General features: G+C 31.9%; 1 protein-coding gene across 1 annotated transcript; it reads left to right on the top strand.

The window, feature by feature from the left end:
• The first annotated feature begins 1139 nt into the window (after positions 1 to 1139).
• LOC145317052 (uncharacterized) lies at positions 1140 to 9581 on the top strand. Its single transcript, XM_080157929.1, has 12 exons — positions 1140 to 1378; positions 2905 to 3173; positions 3429 to 3574; positions 3866 to 3972; positions 4655 to 4716; positions 5511 to 5631; positions 6465 to 6517; positions 6818 to 6886; positions 7554 to 7677; positions 7969 to 8028; positions 8650 to 8723; positions 9093 to 9581. The coding sequence occupies exons 1-12, from the start codon at positions 1325 to 1327 to the stop codon at positions 9142 to 9144; spliced, it is 1191 nt and encodes a 396-aa protein (XP_080014055.1). The 5' UTR covers positions 1140 to 1324; the 3' UTR covers positions 9145 to 9581.
• The last annotated feature ends 6756 nt before the right edge of the window (positions 9582 to 16337 follow it).

The following is a 16337-nucleotide window of genomic DNA, read 5'->3' on the forward strand; positions in this document are numbered from 1 at the left end:
TTTCTAAGAATTTGTCACCAATGGCAATATTTTCTGATATTCTTTCATTGTTATTCTTGACATAAACACATGTGTTAACAAATTGCGCTTAATAAGCAGTTAAAAGTGAAGTAAAGTAATTAATTAGTTTATTAAGATTATAGGTGTTATTCATGTCTGAAGCCTTAAATCTATGAAATGGTCAGATTGATAGTGCTGTCTTTTTAATTTCGGATATTTCTTGTTAGTGTTTTAAGTACCTACCGAAGATACTCTACATAATTCAAAACGTCTGTATGTCCGTCTGAAAGGTTTTGGGGAAACGTGATTTGATAATTGATTTAGCCCCCGTCGCCTTTTTTTTAATTTACTTAAAAACGGATTTGAGGGGTTCTGTTGTGGTCTTGAATTGATTAAAGTGAAAGAACCAAATTTTTGTTGCATAATCAATTTATTTCTTTTAATTCTATTAAAGGAAGCCTTAAAGAAATATACTGATTTAACTGCTGAAAGACTGCCACAAGAACACCCAATACCCTAAATTTGAAGCCTTCAGCTTTAATAACAAAAAAAGTTAAAGGCATTTTTTAAATGACATCTTAGGTACATGAAAATTTTGAAAGATTTCCATTGCTCATGTTAGAAATTAAATTCTGTCGTCTAGAAACAAAGTTATAAGTTTTTTTGGTATTATCCTCTTAGGAAAATTTTTTTCAATTTTAAAAATTTTAGTACCCCCCCCATCCCCGACAACGAACAACTCTGGCCGCAGCGCTCGGCTCCCTAGCCTGCCTAGCCGCAGCGCTCGGCCCCCTTGCCTGTCTAGCCGCAGCGCTCGGCCCCCTTTCCGCTTACAAACGCAATGTTAAACCGAATATTTTTAAAGATATTTTGACTGTGAAATTATTCATTGTAAAAATCTAATCAGTTACATTCAACATAGGTTTCTGACGAAGATAAGGTTATAATTTTGTGTCTAGGCGACGTAGTTTAATATTAAAATTTCTAGGATGAGTAACTTTTCAAAATTTTCATGTACCTAAAATGTCAATTTGAAATGCCTAGAACTTTTTTGTTATAGAAGCTGTAGGCTTAAAATTTTGGGTAATGTGGTATACTTGTGGCAATCTTTCAGCAGCGTTGTATTTTTTGCAGGGTTCCTTTATTACCTGGCTTTAAATAATTCTTTATTTTATTGATGATCGAACTGACCAATAAATGAGGACAAATATATTTGCAAGCAAAATTGACGACAAACTTTACACTGTCAATTATCCACGTATAATCTTATAGTAATTCAAATAGTTTTTTGTTATGTTCAGTTTTAGAATATAAAAATAATAAAATGGATATAAATGGGAAGAAGATACAGTACTATGAGGGCGGTATTCCGCAAAAGGTACAGTTTAATTATTTTGATTTTTCATAGGAGGGGGGGGGGGGGGGGGTAATGCAACCATCTCGTAATCAATGAGTAAATGGCATTTAGAATTCGAATTTTGTTCTGAAATTTTGCATGAGTAATCTTTGGTAGGTCTATTTTCCCCAAATCGAACAAAAAGTTGAAAAAGTAACGGCTGGCGGCTCAGCCTTTTTGCCATTTTTGGTTATCTTAGTCACGAAACCTATCCCAACATACCTTTTGCCACTCCAAAACGTTAACAAATGGTTCTAGCCGGTAGCTGTTGGTAATAGAAATTTTAAAATGGTTATTGCTATCATTTAACATGAATAAACCAAAAATATGTTTTAAAAGTTGATTCCTACGTAATTAATGATGAATTTGCCCTGAAAATAGGCAAAATACGGCTAAATGGCTGAGCCGCCAGCCGTTACTTTTCCAACTTTTTGTTCGATTTAGGGAAAATAGACCTACCAAGGATTACTCCTGCAAAATTTCAGATCGAAAATCGAATTCTAAGTACCATTTACTCATTGATTACGAGATGGTTGCATTACCCCCCCCCCCCCCCTCTGAAGAATAACTGTATAAAGAAAAGCAATATTTTTAAATCAACTGCAAATAAAGCTTTGGTTGTTTGGACAAAGGGGGAGGTAATCATTGCCCGACCGGTAAAATCCGCGGCATGCTGGCGATTTTTGTTTGCATTTGACCATTAATAATCACTGAAAAACAAACTATATTTTAGTCCATTTTCTTCGGAATATATTTGGATCTAGTGCAGTTTACAATATACAAGAATGTTGGAGAGGAAAATCACTAAACCTTTCCAACACATTTTTTTTTTAATTACGACTGACAGACTGACGGTCAAAGTAGATTACATACTGGATGCTCAGAACAACGGGAAATTTATTTTTGATACTAATATACTAACCCAAAGTTATGGGAAAATATGTAAAAAAAAAATTTAAAAAATACCTCTTCTTTCCTCTTTAAGTACTAAAACTCTTGAAGCAACGAGAAATTTAAGATACTGTAATCAAAAAAAATGTTGAAAATCGAACCTAAAACACCAAAGATATGTGGAAATATATACTTAATTATGCCGAATTTTAATGAGAATATTGACAAGAAGTTTCAGTCTTCTCTCTGTTATAAGAGCCGAGAAAATAGCGTTTTCCCCCATAACGTTTCAGTCATACGGACTGACAGAAATTTCGAATTATAGAATAGCTTACAGAGATTTAGAGGGAAAAGACAATGGCCGATAAATTGATGTACATCCAAAATGATAATACACAAAATTACCCCTTCTGTAGATTATAATTAGTGGTTGAAACGTTTGGACACTCAACTAATTGAACCAACTAATAAAAATTTAATAAAAGTCCCCAAGGTTGTTAAGCCAACTAATAAGAAAACGTTATTATAAGAATTTGGGGACTAAAATAAACAGCCCAAGGGCCCCTCAATAATAGCTTCAGGTCTAATATAAATAATGAAATATAAAATACTTTCAGGACTGGTCCAAGTTAACTGAAGAAGATTATCCTAGGACAGCCAAGGACATGTATGAAAATAATATCATCAGCTTTCCATGCTTGTGCTGCGCTATGAAATATTACAAGTTCAGCCATGTCAGAGAGCATATGAGATTATGCCATATCAGGGAGAATATTCAACTATTATCAGAAAAGTCTAGAAGGAAGAAAACTGAAATTGTAAGAAGACAACCGGTTAGAAAGGCGGCGGCAAAAGTGATGACATTCTTAGATGAGCCGAAAGGAAAGTTCCATGAAGGTAATTTCATGAGTTAAGCTATTAAAGTAAAGTATAATTGCATAATAATTTTATTTCCTCTGAATTAAGTTTTGTCCTTATTAGAGAAATCTACAAGAAAATAAAACAGTGTCAAAATTTTGTAATCATAAACTAGATAATCTACACAGAATAAGTTTGTTTATCACCATTTGAGGATGTAGAACAATTTACCTTCTATTACCTCTAAGATCACTGGTTTTCACGGAACTAAAACTTTAGAAAGATCTGTAGCACCACAACCCAAGACAAAACCAAAAAGAAAATCTCAGAAAGAAGTGGAACCAATGACGCCAAGACGCAAATCTCCACGCAAAAAGTTGACCAGTTCTCAAGCAGAAAATATTCCTTCAGTTTCCAAGGAGAAAGGAGGTAATATAAATAAAAGCGTTCTTGTAACTTATAATGGCTGTTTTGTTAAAACCTCACAAAAGATTGCACTCAGGTGAGAAACCATACTCATGTGGGCGGGCACTAAACACGACCCCCATATTTAAAAAAAAGTTTGAAAATAGGGTGTCTGGGTGGTCATAGTTTTTGAGGGAAAGTGCCTAAACTGTTTTTTATAAATATTTCTTAAAAATTTATAAAGGGGTTTAGATCAATAAAACCTTTCCTTCAAGTAACTATTCATAGAAAAGTTAAATGTTTCCTCCTTTCCAGATGAAAAGCAAGAAGCAAGTGCCCAAGAAACACCCAAAACGAGAATTAGATTAGAAAATCCACTGAAAGCCAAAATAGCGGCAAGGAATCTGATAAAACAAGAAACTGTAAGTTTTTTTAGTGTGTGCGTGCGTTCAATTATATTTAAAAGCAATTTTTTTAGAAAGTATATTCAGAAGCTTTTCATTAATTTACTTTGTCTGTCCGTTCGTTTGTCAGCCCTTCAAGTCTGTAACGCTAAGGGGGAATAATTATTTTCTCGGCTACTATATAAGCTAGATTGCTAATGTTTTTATGGATATAGTGACACACTACACTAATGAGCATCTAGTAAATAATTTACTTGGTGCGTTGGTCTATCAGTTATTGTACAAAAATATAAATATTAAAACTTACATAAAAACAAATATGAAAGGTTTCGTGATAATAAAAATATATTCTTGAATCAAGATTACAGCACATTTGCTCTAAAAATCACTTTGTCATTCCATTCATGATTTTTATGCTACGCAATTTGTTGGTATTGTCATTCTTGTTTTGTTATGTCTTACTACTAAGCCGTAAGAGTTGAATTAAGTTACAACGTATCTATAATATTTATTTATCGAGGGGTCAAAATTCAGGGCCACCAAAACTAGTATTATTTTTATTAATTTTTATTTTATTATTCGTGTAAAATTGTCCCTAATAAGATACAATACTGAATATTCTAATATGGCTTAGAACCGGTTCTAATCCAGTGGATGTTAATCTGTTTCAAAGCCTTACAGGAATATAAATCAATTTTAGAAAAGCAAGAAAGTTGATTTGTCTGGTCTGGTGGCAAATCCAAGATCTTTGAGGCAACTCAAGTTAGTATATTATACACTAAGGGAGGAAGGGAGGGGACATTGGATTGTAAATTATGCCGGTACTAAGAGTTCGCAAAATATTATCTCTCGTTCGTTGGTATATAAACTTTTGTTTCTTTTATTAAATCTTGATCCCTACATTTTTAAATGTTATGTGCAAATAATAGGGGAGAAAATTGTCGAGAAAAGGCAAACAAAATTCAGGGAAACGTCAGTTTACGTCATGATCGATGGTTCCGCCACGTTCTTCACAGATTGAAGCATTGAACCTCATTAAAGCAACCGTAATGTCCAAATCTAAGGGCTTTAACTCTAATTCTACACCCCTAGCATCTAGACTTTCTTTATTAAAAGGGGCAGATGGTTTGAAAAATAGCTAAAAACCATCCAATATTATCTAGACTTAAGTCTGAAAATGAAATAGCCCAAAACCATTACAGAAGGTTACCTAAAATAGTCGATCCAGTTATTGAGATCTTAATTTTCAGACAAAAAACCTTTCATATAATAGGATTGAGTTATCAAGCGACTATCTTTAAAATAAACATTTTTTGGATCATGGAAAGAAAACGAAGTAGTGGGTTTCGTCGTATTTTAACAGTAGCTTTTGATTATTTTAGGTTAGGTTAGGTAAATGTTAACGATTGCCCCGCAGGGTTAAAGCCCTTCAGCAGGGGCATGAAGTAGGAGAAAAGCTACTGTGAAAATGCGACGAAACCCGCTACTTCGTTTTCTTTTCATTATCCCATTTTTTTAGTTATGGAAATTATACTGTCATTGTTTATGTATAATAGGAAGAATACTGAGATTGTGGAGAGTTTGAACAAGGACCACGAAGACGACATTTTTGATGCTATTCCAATTGACCATAATTGTAAACTTCTTAACTATGATGAGTCCAGTGGCAGTGAAATCAGGAAAATATTGCTCAGTCTTTATAACAGTTGTTATATCTGGTCTAAAAAGATTGTAGGGAATGTAAACATGATATTTTATTACGGCTCGGTTTATCATTTTTATTTTTAGGCTATGCCAGGATCAGCTTTGTCTGCGGCATGGCTGCGGCTTGTGCGAACTTAGATTTTGCGGCTGAAAAACAAACCCCCCAAAAATTTTAGCGGCTGTTTTAAAGAATGTTCAGAAGTTTCTTCGGGCTTATGGAAAAAAAATGGGGTTGCCCTTGCTTAAATCTGAAGGATCTAACGTATTGGATATGGGGTTGACTTTTGCTTAAATCGGAAGGATCCAACAAATTGGATTAGGAATGAACGGTAATTCTATATTTATCCCTAATTATGGTGAACAAAAGAAACCATGTAGATTTAATTATTGGTTAAAAAGTCTTTACTACCCATCAAGGATACCATCTTACCCAATTTTTTGGGTTCAATTGAGATTAGCCACCATCCTAGCTTTACTATAAAGCATGGGTGTATATTCTGCAAAATTGACCCTGCTAAAAGGGGGAGGGGGGAATTTAAAAAGTAAAAAAAATATGTGGTTTGGGGAAAATAAATGTTAAAATGAAATTATTAGAGAAATGAAATTTTTTTTCCATTTTCAGCCCTCCTTGGTGTAAAAATCTAAAAGAATAGGCAAAAGAGGGGATAATATGAATAAAATTAAGAGTTTTGTAAATATTTTTAAGACATAATATACTTTTCTTAGTACAATGTGACATTAACTTTGCTGTTTTCAAGCCAAGGGAAATATTTGAAACATAGAGCAAGAGTAATATTCTTCTTTATAGTTTTAGCATGGATGAAGATAGAAAGAGTCCTATACAAAACTATATTGAAAGGTAATTTTTAATTCCCATCCTTTTCGTCGGACTTACTTTTCTTATTTCCATGAGTTATAAAATAGTAATTTCTAGCGCGATTATGCATATTGTTAAAAAGATTTTTTTTTTTTGCGTAAAACTTGTTTTGTGTTGTAACTATAGGAAAGTGGGTAAGAAAGGGGGGGGGGGGAGAAGGAAGTGGGCTTAAAATTGTTTGTCAGAATCCTAGTTTCTTCTCCCTGGATACTTCGGCAGCAAATCTTAATATTAAATCAATAAAATTAAGATATTGTTTCAAAAATGTATTAATTAATTAAGTTCATTCCTGGTCTGTAATGAACAGCTTCCTCCATCCAGAGAACAATCTCCTCTGAAATTTACCAACAGGTTTACCTTTAGTAGCGCAGCTACATTATAATTAGGGCATGTATGTATGTACCTCCGTCACTACGTCCGAAAAAACCAAAGTTCAACAATGAAATTAAAAACACACGCATTCTTTCTCTTTCTTTCCGTCAAAGTATGAAAGTATGAGTTAATATGAACTCTTAATGTTAACTTTAAATTGGACATTATTGTCCTTGTTTTTAATGTTAGCGGCTGCGTCTTTAATTCTTTGTTGCGCAATTGCGAGAGTGTCCTGCCTTCTTTTCAGTAGCAAAGCCAATCTATAATCCACTATGTCTGTCTGTATGTCAGTCCGAAGCGTTATGTTGGAATGAAATTTATCATCACCTCATTTTTTTGGATGCCGACAAAGGTTTATTCTATTAAACTTAATTTTAGAATTTATTTGCCGTTTAGGCGGTCGTTACTTAGCTATAATATATATTTTAATATATCACATTCTGTTATAGACATTTTCCTAAAGCGAAGATAGGAAAAAAATGATAGGATTAATTCCTGCGCGAATAAAACGGGAAATATATTTTTGGATCCTTACAGGAAAATTTCTATAAAGATCAGAACCGGTTCTGATCCAACGGATAATAATCGGTATTGAAAAGATAAGCCGTATTGAAAAGATTGTTAAATTACTTGAAAATAACTTCAGGGTAGCGAACGATGCCTATGTGTATAAGAAGCTTCAAGAGCGGAGGAGGGAATCACAGAGTAGCTCCACCAAACAAAAAGAAAGCAAGATTAAAAATGCTTTCTTCAGTGCTGGGTTATCTCAGGTATATTTGTTGATTGGTAAATTTGTTGTTTTGGGGGTGTAAAATCCTATAATATAAGTGAGGTAGGGGTGGCCGAGTTGAAGAGGAGTGAAAAATCCTGTGCTGAGAATTTGAATCAAGGGGATTAATATAAAAAATTTAGGTGGGGGTGGATTGTACCAACCAATCATGATTTGATTACCTAAAACTTTTAAGCCAAGGAATGAGAAAACTGGTTTTAAAAATGAAGCCATTATAAAATATAATCTCTAAAGCCCAAAATAAAATCTCTAAAGCCCAAATATTTTTTAGACACAGAAGAGGAAGAGGGTTGAAGCAAATTGCAAGGTTGTCAGGAGACTCTCAAAAGAGGTGGTCAAAATATTTAGAATTGATTAGGGGTATTATCTATATTTTTTTTCATCAATGTATCGTCCATTATCATATCGGCTTAAGATCCCTTGATTATAAATCATTTTAATAGAAGGATTACCCTGAGTGGTTTTAAGACCTCCGAAACATTTATTATAAAAGTTTTCTGTTTGTCCTTTAAAACACTTTTAGATTTCCCTGGTCCTGTAATTTTCAGAAAATATTTTAGACATTCTATGTGTTTGTTTGCCCGTATAAAAAAAGAATATTAGGGATGGCAATCCGCCGAATTTTTGGGTCGGATTCGGATTCTTACAACAATCAGCAAAGAAAAGTGCGGATTAATCCGCGGTTTGCTGATTCTAGCATTTTAAATTTTTTTTTTATAAATGATAATATTGTAGCCCTTTTTGTAGCGGCCATTTTCTTACTTTGAATGCTACCCACCATTTTACCTGTAGTTAAGAAACAATAAAACTCTTTTTTTTTGGTATAAAAATTAGGGAAAAATTTGGGTAATTGCTGCTGATTCGGGTTGCCATCCCTAAGTATAGTAATCTTTTCTATATTTTAAAAATGCATCAGTTTTCATGAAAACTAATCTTGTTTTTGTTTTTAAAGATGGAAGAAAGTGAAGAGAAAGTGGACAAGACTGAAGATTCTGACCAAGGTGAAGTAGATGATTATTTCAGCTGGTAAGACGATTATTTTGGATATTTATATCCTTATTTTTATGCAATTTCTATAACTTAACAGCTATATAATAATGGTACTTCTATGATTTTCGTGTCATATTTTAACTTTATTCGGGAGTGTACCAATTTAATTAACATGAATACTTTAATTCGAATGTTTTTGCCATTTGTAAAAAAAAATTTGGATGAAAGGGTTATAGATTAATTCAACAGTATGTGGAATCTCACTTCCAGAAATCCATAAAATTTTCTATTAAATTAGCCCTTATAAATTACTATAATTCTGCTGACAAAAAATGTATTACCTAAACCAATTTCTATGTCCATAATGTTTTATTAATGTACCTAATCGTTCTTGTTGTTTGATAGGTTGGACGAAGAAACCGAGCTAACCAATCAAGGCGGCCTCTTAAAGCAATAGTGTATTCCACCAAAAAACATTATGTGAGATACAACAGTGCTTAATTTATGGATAAAACCTTTAAGATAAAAAGAAACTATGATTCAAATAGAAGTAAGAGAAATAATAAAAAAAATCTGTATTTAAAACTGGTCTTTACTTATTTAGTTGTTTATCTAAAGATATATTTGAAAACTTATTTTCATACGGAAATCTGTATATAAATAAATGTTTATTAAAAAATATTTTTCTGTACTTACTAGAGTTAATACTCATCTAATAGTCATATAATCTATGTCAGTTATTTATATTTGTCATAATTCTAGTGATTATTATGCTACGCTTATTTTGCATTTACAGTACCTCATTATTAAAATGTTTATTTAAATTCTGATGTTATTTCTTTAGTTTGTAAGTTTTAGTATGTAATAAAGCTGCTAGATTTTTTTTTGAAAATACTTGAACTTTATCTCTTTGAGCTTATTCTGTTTTTAATTTTTTAACCAAAGATTGAACCAAATTTTAACCAAATAATTCCGTATTCAAATTTTGAAGTTATTTGTTAGTAAAAGGGCAAAAAAATGATACAAACCAAAGCTAGTATCAAAGTATGTACCAATGACAATACAATATGTCAACATGTATACCTAGTTAATTATTATCTAGGTGGTATTCATCTGATAAAAATTACTAATTTGCTTTCAACTTTTACGCTGGTCAAATTTATTTGTTAAGTGTAATTCTATTTTTTTTTATTTTTACTCCTTAAACACAATTCTTTTAGTCTCGACAATGTTAATTTTAAATGACGTAAACATTGGAGAAAAAAATGTTTTTCTTTCAGATGATAATTTTCTTTTTTGGGGGGTTATAAGATATCATCTTGAAACCTAATACCAAAAGTTTCAAGCTTTTTTATTAGAGTTTATTATTATATTTTTATTCCTGTATTAATGTATACTACTGTATATAAATATTTCACATCATGTGTAATACCAGTGTTAAGCATTTTTTGCTACTTATTTTTGTCATAAATTGCATTTTGATATCTTTTTCTTCTTTTCAAATGTGCAAAAATGGTGTGCGGTATATTCAACGAGTAAAACAATTTTTAATAAGTAAATATCCAACATGAAAAAATCTTAAAATTCTTATTTCCTTTGTTTTAATTTCACCTTTTATTTTTTTACTTTATGAACAATTTGTGTCATACTGTTATTTATCTAAGTCATATTTAATTAATAAGGCCATGTGATCATTATACTAGAATTCGTCCATTTCATATGTCATTGTGTTGACAACCTATTCATAAGGGACTATGCACGAAAGAAAGCAAAGAACGTTTAATTTTATTCAGTTCTTATATAGGTATCTGTTTTATAAGGTCAAAAAATACAATTTTAAACTAAGATTTGTCAATTTTGCAATAAAAAAAATTATATATGCAACTCGTTGAGCATTTAAACTTTTAAAATATATCAAAATTTATTTTCCTACATTTAACATAGACCTAGTACAAAAATTTAAAAAGGCTTGACATCACAACTGTAAGATGCTAGGATACATTGCTCTCGTTCGTGCACAGTCCCTTTAAGTTCTATTACTATACTTTATTTTTCAGCATGTCAAATAGTTTAATAGTAATGTTAATAAGTACTTAATAATATGCTTTGTTATTTTTGTGTAACAGGGAAATAGAGATTTGTTAATATGTTACAAAATTGAATTGGGAAAATAAGTTACTTAAATATCTCCCAGTGAACTTTTTAGAGATATTTCACAGTATGATATCTTGAATTACCCTGTGGTGCACAAACCCCTTAGGCCTAAATCACCTAAATTAAAAGTGAGGTATTTGTTGTTTGTTAGGTGGAGAAAATAATCGGTTTAGTTTACTCCATAAAAGTGAATGGTGTATCGTAAAACAGAGGAGTGCAGTAGGGGGGGTATCAACATTCAACACCCCCCTTAAGATTAAAATTACGAAGGCCGGCCTTTTTTCATCCTCTAATGGTTTCACACCCCCAAGGTGAATCGCTGTGAACGCCACTCTGGTGTAAAGTTTAAAAGATACTCATTTTTTTTCTCAATGAATTAACCTTCTCTATGTCCCTGGTATTTAATTAAAATTTGCGATGAAAATTTTTATTAATATTCTGTAAATTCTAGTTTATCATTATGTAAAGTTATAAATACAGTACATTTTCGTTGTTCTTACATTGTTTTTTTTTTCTTCATCGGTAGAGTGTTAGGTACGGTAGGTATGTACTTAAATATGTAACGGATAGCTCTTGTGATTAATTTATGTAAGTATTGTCATATCGATTTCAAACTTGACCAATGATTCCCGTAACAATTAGTTAAATTAAAGAGCGCAGGATCTCTATAAGCATTATCAGAAAGTCATTATGAATAATTTTGAATATCAAATTTGATAATGTTCGTTTGTTGCAGCCAACTTGTTGAGCTTTGCTTTTTTGATGTTGTCATCCTTGTTCTATCAAAGTTATTAACACTTTTTTACCAATTCAAGAATGATTTTATCGTTCTTATTATTTTTATGGTCGTTTTGACATCTGTTATAGCGCAGTGGTCATCGAAACTTTTTTTCTGTATGTCCGTCCAACAGATCTATAAATGTATATACAGACAACTACCTTTCTTCCTTTTTCAACGAACTTCTTCGTCTGCTTCTAAATTTTTTTCTGCTACTTGGCTGTGTTAATATAAGCGACACTATTGGTTGATTTTCAATGACTTAATAGAAAGGTTACTCAAGGTGGTTGCGATGTGGAGATATAGTTATTTAACCCTCTATCCCTCTAGTGTTTTACTCTAATGTTCGCCCTACTTTTTGATTTTATGATTCTACACCAAAGAGTCTCGCAATCCTAAGACGACCTTTGGGCCAAAACTTTATCTGTGAATTTTTATTAACTAATTAAAACTTGACTGTTGACATAATGTAAAAATATTGTTGCCTCATTAATTATCTCAACATAAAAATACATATATAATATATATACACAAACATAAATAGTCAAATTTACCTTTAAACTCATTGCAATTTCCAGGCAGAAGGGATTTAATTTTCCATTTCTACTCCAGTATTATCTAGGTTGCAAACATGGACTTCACTTATTGGTCAGTTCCTTCATTATACTGCTAAATTTCTTAAAATTTTAGCAAACCAAACTAATAATGGTGTGGTCCATACTTGAGACCGACTGCAACAATGACGAAATTACTTTACAGTTCGTGCAAATTAGTTTTTAATGACAAATTTTCTTCTGCACATTCCTTCCTCCTTGCGACACAGATTGCCCAAATGCAAAAATGATCAAATTAAAATCTGATTTTACAAGATAAGCATGCACAAAATTAAAGCTTGATTTTTAACAAGGTTATTTGTTCAACACTTAGTTTTACTCAGAAAAAAAAGGTTTTTATCAAAATAAAACAGAAGAAACATTTATCAAAAGTGTATTTTTTAATAACAGTAAATGGTAATTGAATAGAAATAGCAAGATCTTTACATATATTCTGCTGATTATCCTCAAAGGGAAGGGATAATATATTATATTATACATCCCCCTCACCCCCAAAAAATGACTCCTCAAAATATTTGTTGGAGGGGGCATTACCCCATCCATCCCCAAATTCTCAAAAATACCTTAACAACAAAATTTGCCACCTCGCGTCATAGCTCTAGGTCATTAGTTTTATTAATTACCAACTGTATATATTTTTACCCCACATTTCGGATGATTTAAAACTTTCTGCGCGCTTCTCGCGCCATCTAACCACCAAGCCAAAAAAACGTGAACATCCTTTTCTAAGCCAATCCTGCAAATGTTTGAACCTTGTACTAAAATAATATTTAGGCTATTATCCTCACCTTTTTCACAGATTAAACTTTTATTGCTGTAGAAATTGAGAATGCGTTTAATTTGAAGTCGTGCTTCATTGATATTTAATGTTTTAATTTAATAAGTTTTGATTAAATCAGGGAGAGAGGGGAAAATATAAAAGTGGGAGGTAGGGTTGTGCTAAAATTCCGTAAGGGTGTGAGTTTTAAGGCGTAAAAACAGTAGTAGAACGATAATATTCACTAAATATGTGTATTCCTTATTGAATAGAACAATACACAAATTTTTTATTTATATTTAGTGAATGTTATCGTTTTACTACTGTTTTTAAGTTTTAAAACTCACACCTTTACGGAATTTTAGCACAACCTACCTCCTCCTTTATTCTGCCATCGTTGGACTTAAAAGTTTATAGGTTTATTGTTGAATCTTGATGGGGCTGTACAAATTTACAGTCCAAACTTTTCTACCAATAATTAAATGTGCGCTAGGGGTAATTTTGTTAATTTTAATGTGTGTGAGGTCGGAGGTAGGGTAAATTATCTCATTCGTTATGATTCCTGGTAAAAGTAACAGGATGTCTATCTATATCTGTTTGCTCAGAAGGATCTTGCTAACCTCTGAACCAATATGTATCTCCTGTACAGTGTAGCTTCTCATAGGTTATGGGAAGGTTTATAACTATTTTAGGGGAGGGTCCCATAACCCTTCTAGGAGAAATCGTGTCTGGAATTTTTACCTTTTTCTTTTAAATAACAAAATCTAAATTGAGAGGGGTCGACTTCCCCCTACAACTAAAATCCCCCTAGAGGCTTCTAGCCGCTAGTTATAAATATTTTAGTTAGCAAATGATTTATAAGAATCATTTATTTAAAAATTATTTAGCTGTTTATTAAAATATTCTTGGACATTTTAAAAACTGAAATATATTTTCTTTGGGTATATTAACTTCAGTTAAATCGACTTTTTTTTCTTATTTTCTAATTGATATGAGTCAAAACAAAAGTGCAGGGCATAATTGTTCTTGTCATTCTAGTTTCTAGCTACACTGCAAAAAGCATAGATTTTATTTTTGAAGATAAAAAGATGACATACCTTATAAAAACTTATTACCTTACTTAGAGAGGGGATATTATACTGGCAAACACTCTTTCTCATTCTGGTTTGAAAATTGTCGTCACTTTAATTAAATCTTAATTAATTTAGTAGCTGAGGGAATTTCAGTAATGGGGAAGTATAGAAAGGGGAAGTTTGTTCACTTCAAATATTAATATCAGTAACATTATAGACACAAACACTTATAGAATAGTTCCGCGACAAAAAATATTTTAAAATCAAAATTAAAGCACATGCATAATTTAATAGCTGTATTATTACTTGGATCTTATACCAGATTTTCATATTGTCTAATAAAGTAAAACTAACAATACCCACCCCTCGTTCCATTCTCTCCTACTGGAGGAACGAATTGATCCATAAGTATATGTTAACAACATAAATTGAAGACAATTTTCCCCCATTCACGTAATATTCACGTATAATCTATATCCATTCATAATTGTTCTTTTTTATAGTGCAACGCATGTAGCTAAGAATGTAAGGAATCTAATCACTTTAAACTTGTTGCCCTCAAAATCTTATCTCAAGCACAACAAAAAAAAACTAAGAGGTAAAAACACAGCTGAGAATACAATTATAAACTTAAAAGATTAATAATTGTCTTGGGGTGATTTTAGGCTATTTCTTTAACTTCCCCAGCTTTCCTTTGAGAGAAGGGGTAAAAAACTAGTTAATTAAAACAGAATTATTATAATAATGGAAATAGAATAGACTTGGATATTATGACAGGGAAAAATTTTCTTCAATTTTGATTGCTAACATTGACATCACTTATTGTCAGTTCATTTATCCAGTTGGATGGGGGGGGGGTCATTATTTTAGCCAGTTACCAGTTTCATTTTATTAGAGTGCGTTACAATCTAGTGTAAGATTCAAATAATAAATCCATAATTATAATATTGCAAAAGATAAAGGAGAAGAAATATAATAGGTGATTAAATTCCGTAAAAAACTAGCTGTACAGACTAACAGATACATAGATATACAGAGTAGCTTTGCTATGAAAGGAAATAAAAAAGATGCAGTTATCTCTTCTATTCTAAGTGGAAAATAACTCAATATTCAACAAGATACAAAGTAGAAAATATGCAAGAAAGAGGAGCTTTTAAACGGATTTATTATTACTTGGATCTTACACCAGATTATTATGTACTCTTATAAAGTGAAACTTTTAGCTGGCTAAAATAACCATCCCCTCATCCACCCTCTGTATCCATCCCCTTACCTCCTACTGGATGAACGAGCTGGCCAATGAGTTGTGACAATTTTCCCGTGTAATAATATCCATTATACAATTCTATTGCACCCATAAGCTTCTCTTTAAACACTATCCTATATCTAACGTAAGATCTCTTACGAACGAAACGATAGGTCCTCAATTTTCAAAAAAGCTTGGTGTTGATCCCAGGCAGGTTTCAGTCTATTGATACTTCTCCTATGAATTATTTCCCTGGAAGTCCCCAAAACCCGAAGAAAATAATCTTTAATTTCAATCGGACAACCCTATTATTGTTGCGCGACAAACAGACATGAACTGTTACTATAAAATAGCTTCGCTACTAAAAAACAAAATGATAACTTTAATAAAGAAATTTAAAGAGATGTTACGCATCGAAATAAAAACAATTTAACGTCTTTTGATTGCATTAAAGTATTTGTACCTAATTCCCAATAATAAGATTCACCAGCCGTTCTTTTGTAAGTAAGTTAAAGATAAGAAATATTTTCGTAGATTTTTATAGTGCCTATAAAAAAGGGGATAAATTAAAAAAAACTTTTGGCCAAAGTATCCCGAATGACGTCAAATTAAAATATTCCATTGTTCTATCATAATGCCATTCTGAGTTTTTCAGCTAAAAGTTTTTTTAAATTATCCCCTTTTTTATAGGCACTATAAAAAGCTTCCCTAAGAAAAAACACCCGCCCCTTATCTTCATGTCGACCATAGGGCAATATAAATAAAATGGAATTAGATATTATCAGTAACCTTTTTTTTCAAATTTAATTTAATTGTTATTCATGCTGATTTTAGGGCAGTAAATGTAAGGGTTCATGGCTGACATATGATATGGGTTAATAATCAGCATTTGCGGTAGACGAGCCCTGGTAGTTTTTACACTAAATGAAGAAAAGACATTATAAAGTAAATAAATACAAATTGGCCTTTTTAGCGGAGTTAAGCTTATATATGACCACATATTACCGAATCTTTGGATTAGCACAGCT

Source organism: Acartia tonsa, chromosome 4 (genome assembly GCF_053477335.1).
Source record: "Acartia tonsa isolate MP-2025a chromosome 4, ASM5347733v1, whole genome shotgun sequence".
In the NCBI taxonomy this organism is placed as follows: domain Eukaryota; kingdom Metazoa; phylum Arthropoda; class Copepoda; order Calanoida; family Acartiidae; genus Acartia; species Acartia tonsa.

Excerpts from the sequence above, each read along its gene's own strand:
- LOC145317052 (XM_080157929.1), top strand. The coding sequence starts at position 1,325 with ATGGATATAAATGGGAAGAAGATACAGTACTATGAGGGCGGTATTCCG. Across the intron at positions 5,632-6,464 it reads AGTCCAGTGGCAGTGAAATC|AGTTTTAGCATGGATGAAGA; the intron begins AGGAAAATATTG and ends ATTCTTCTTTAT. Across the intron at positions 7,678-7,968 it reads TCAGTGCTGGGTTATCTCAG|ACACAGAAGAGGAAGAGGGT; the intron begins GTATATTTGTTG and ends AATATTTTTTAG.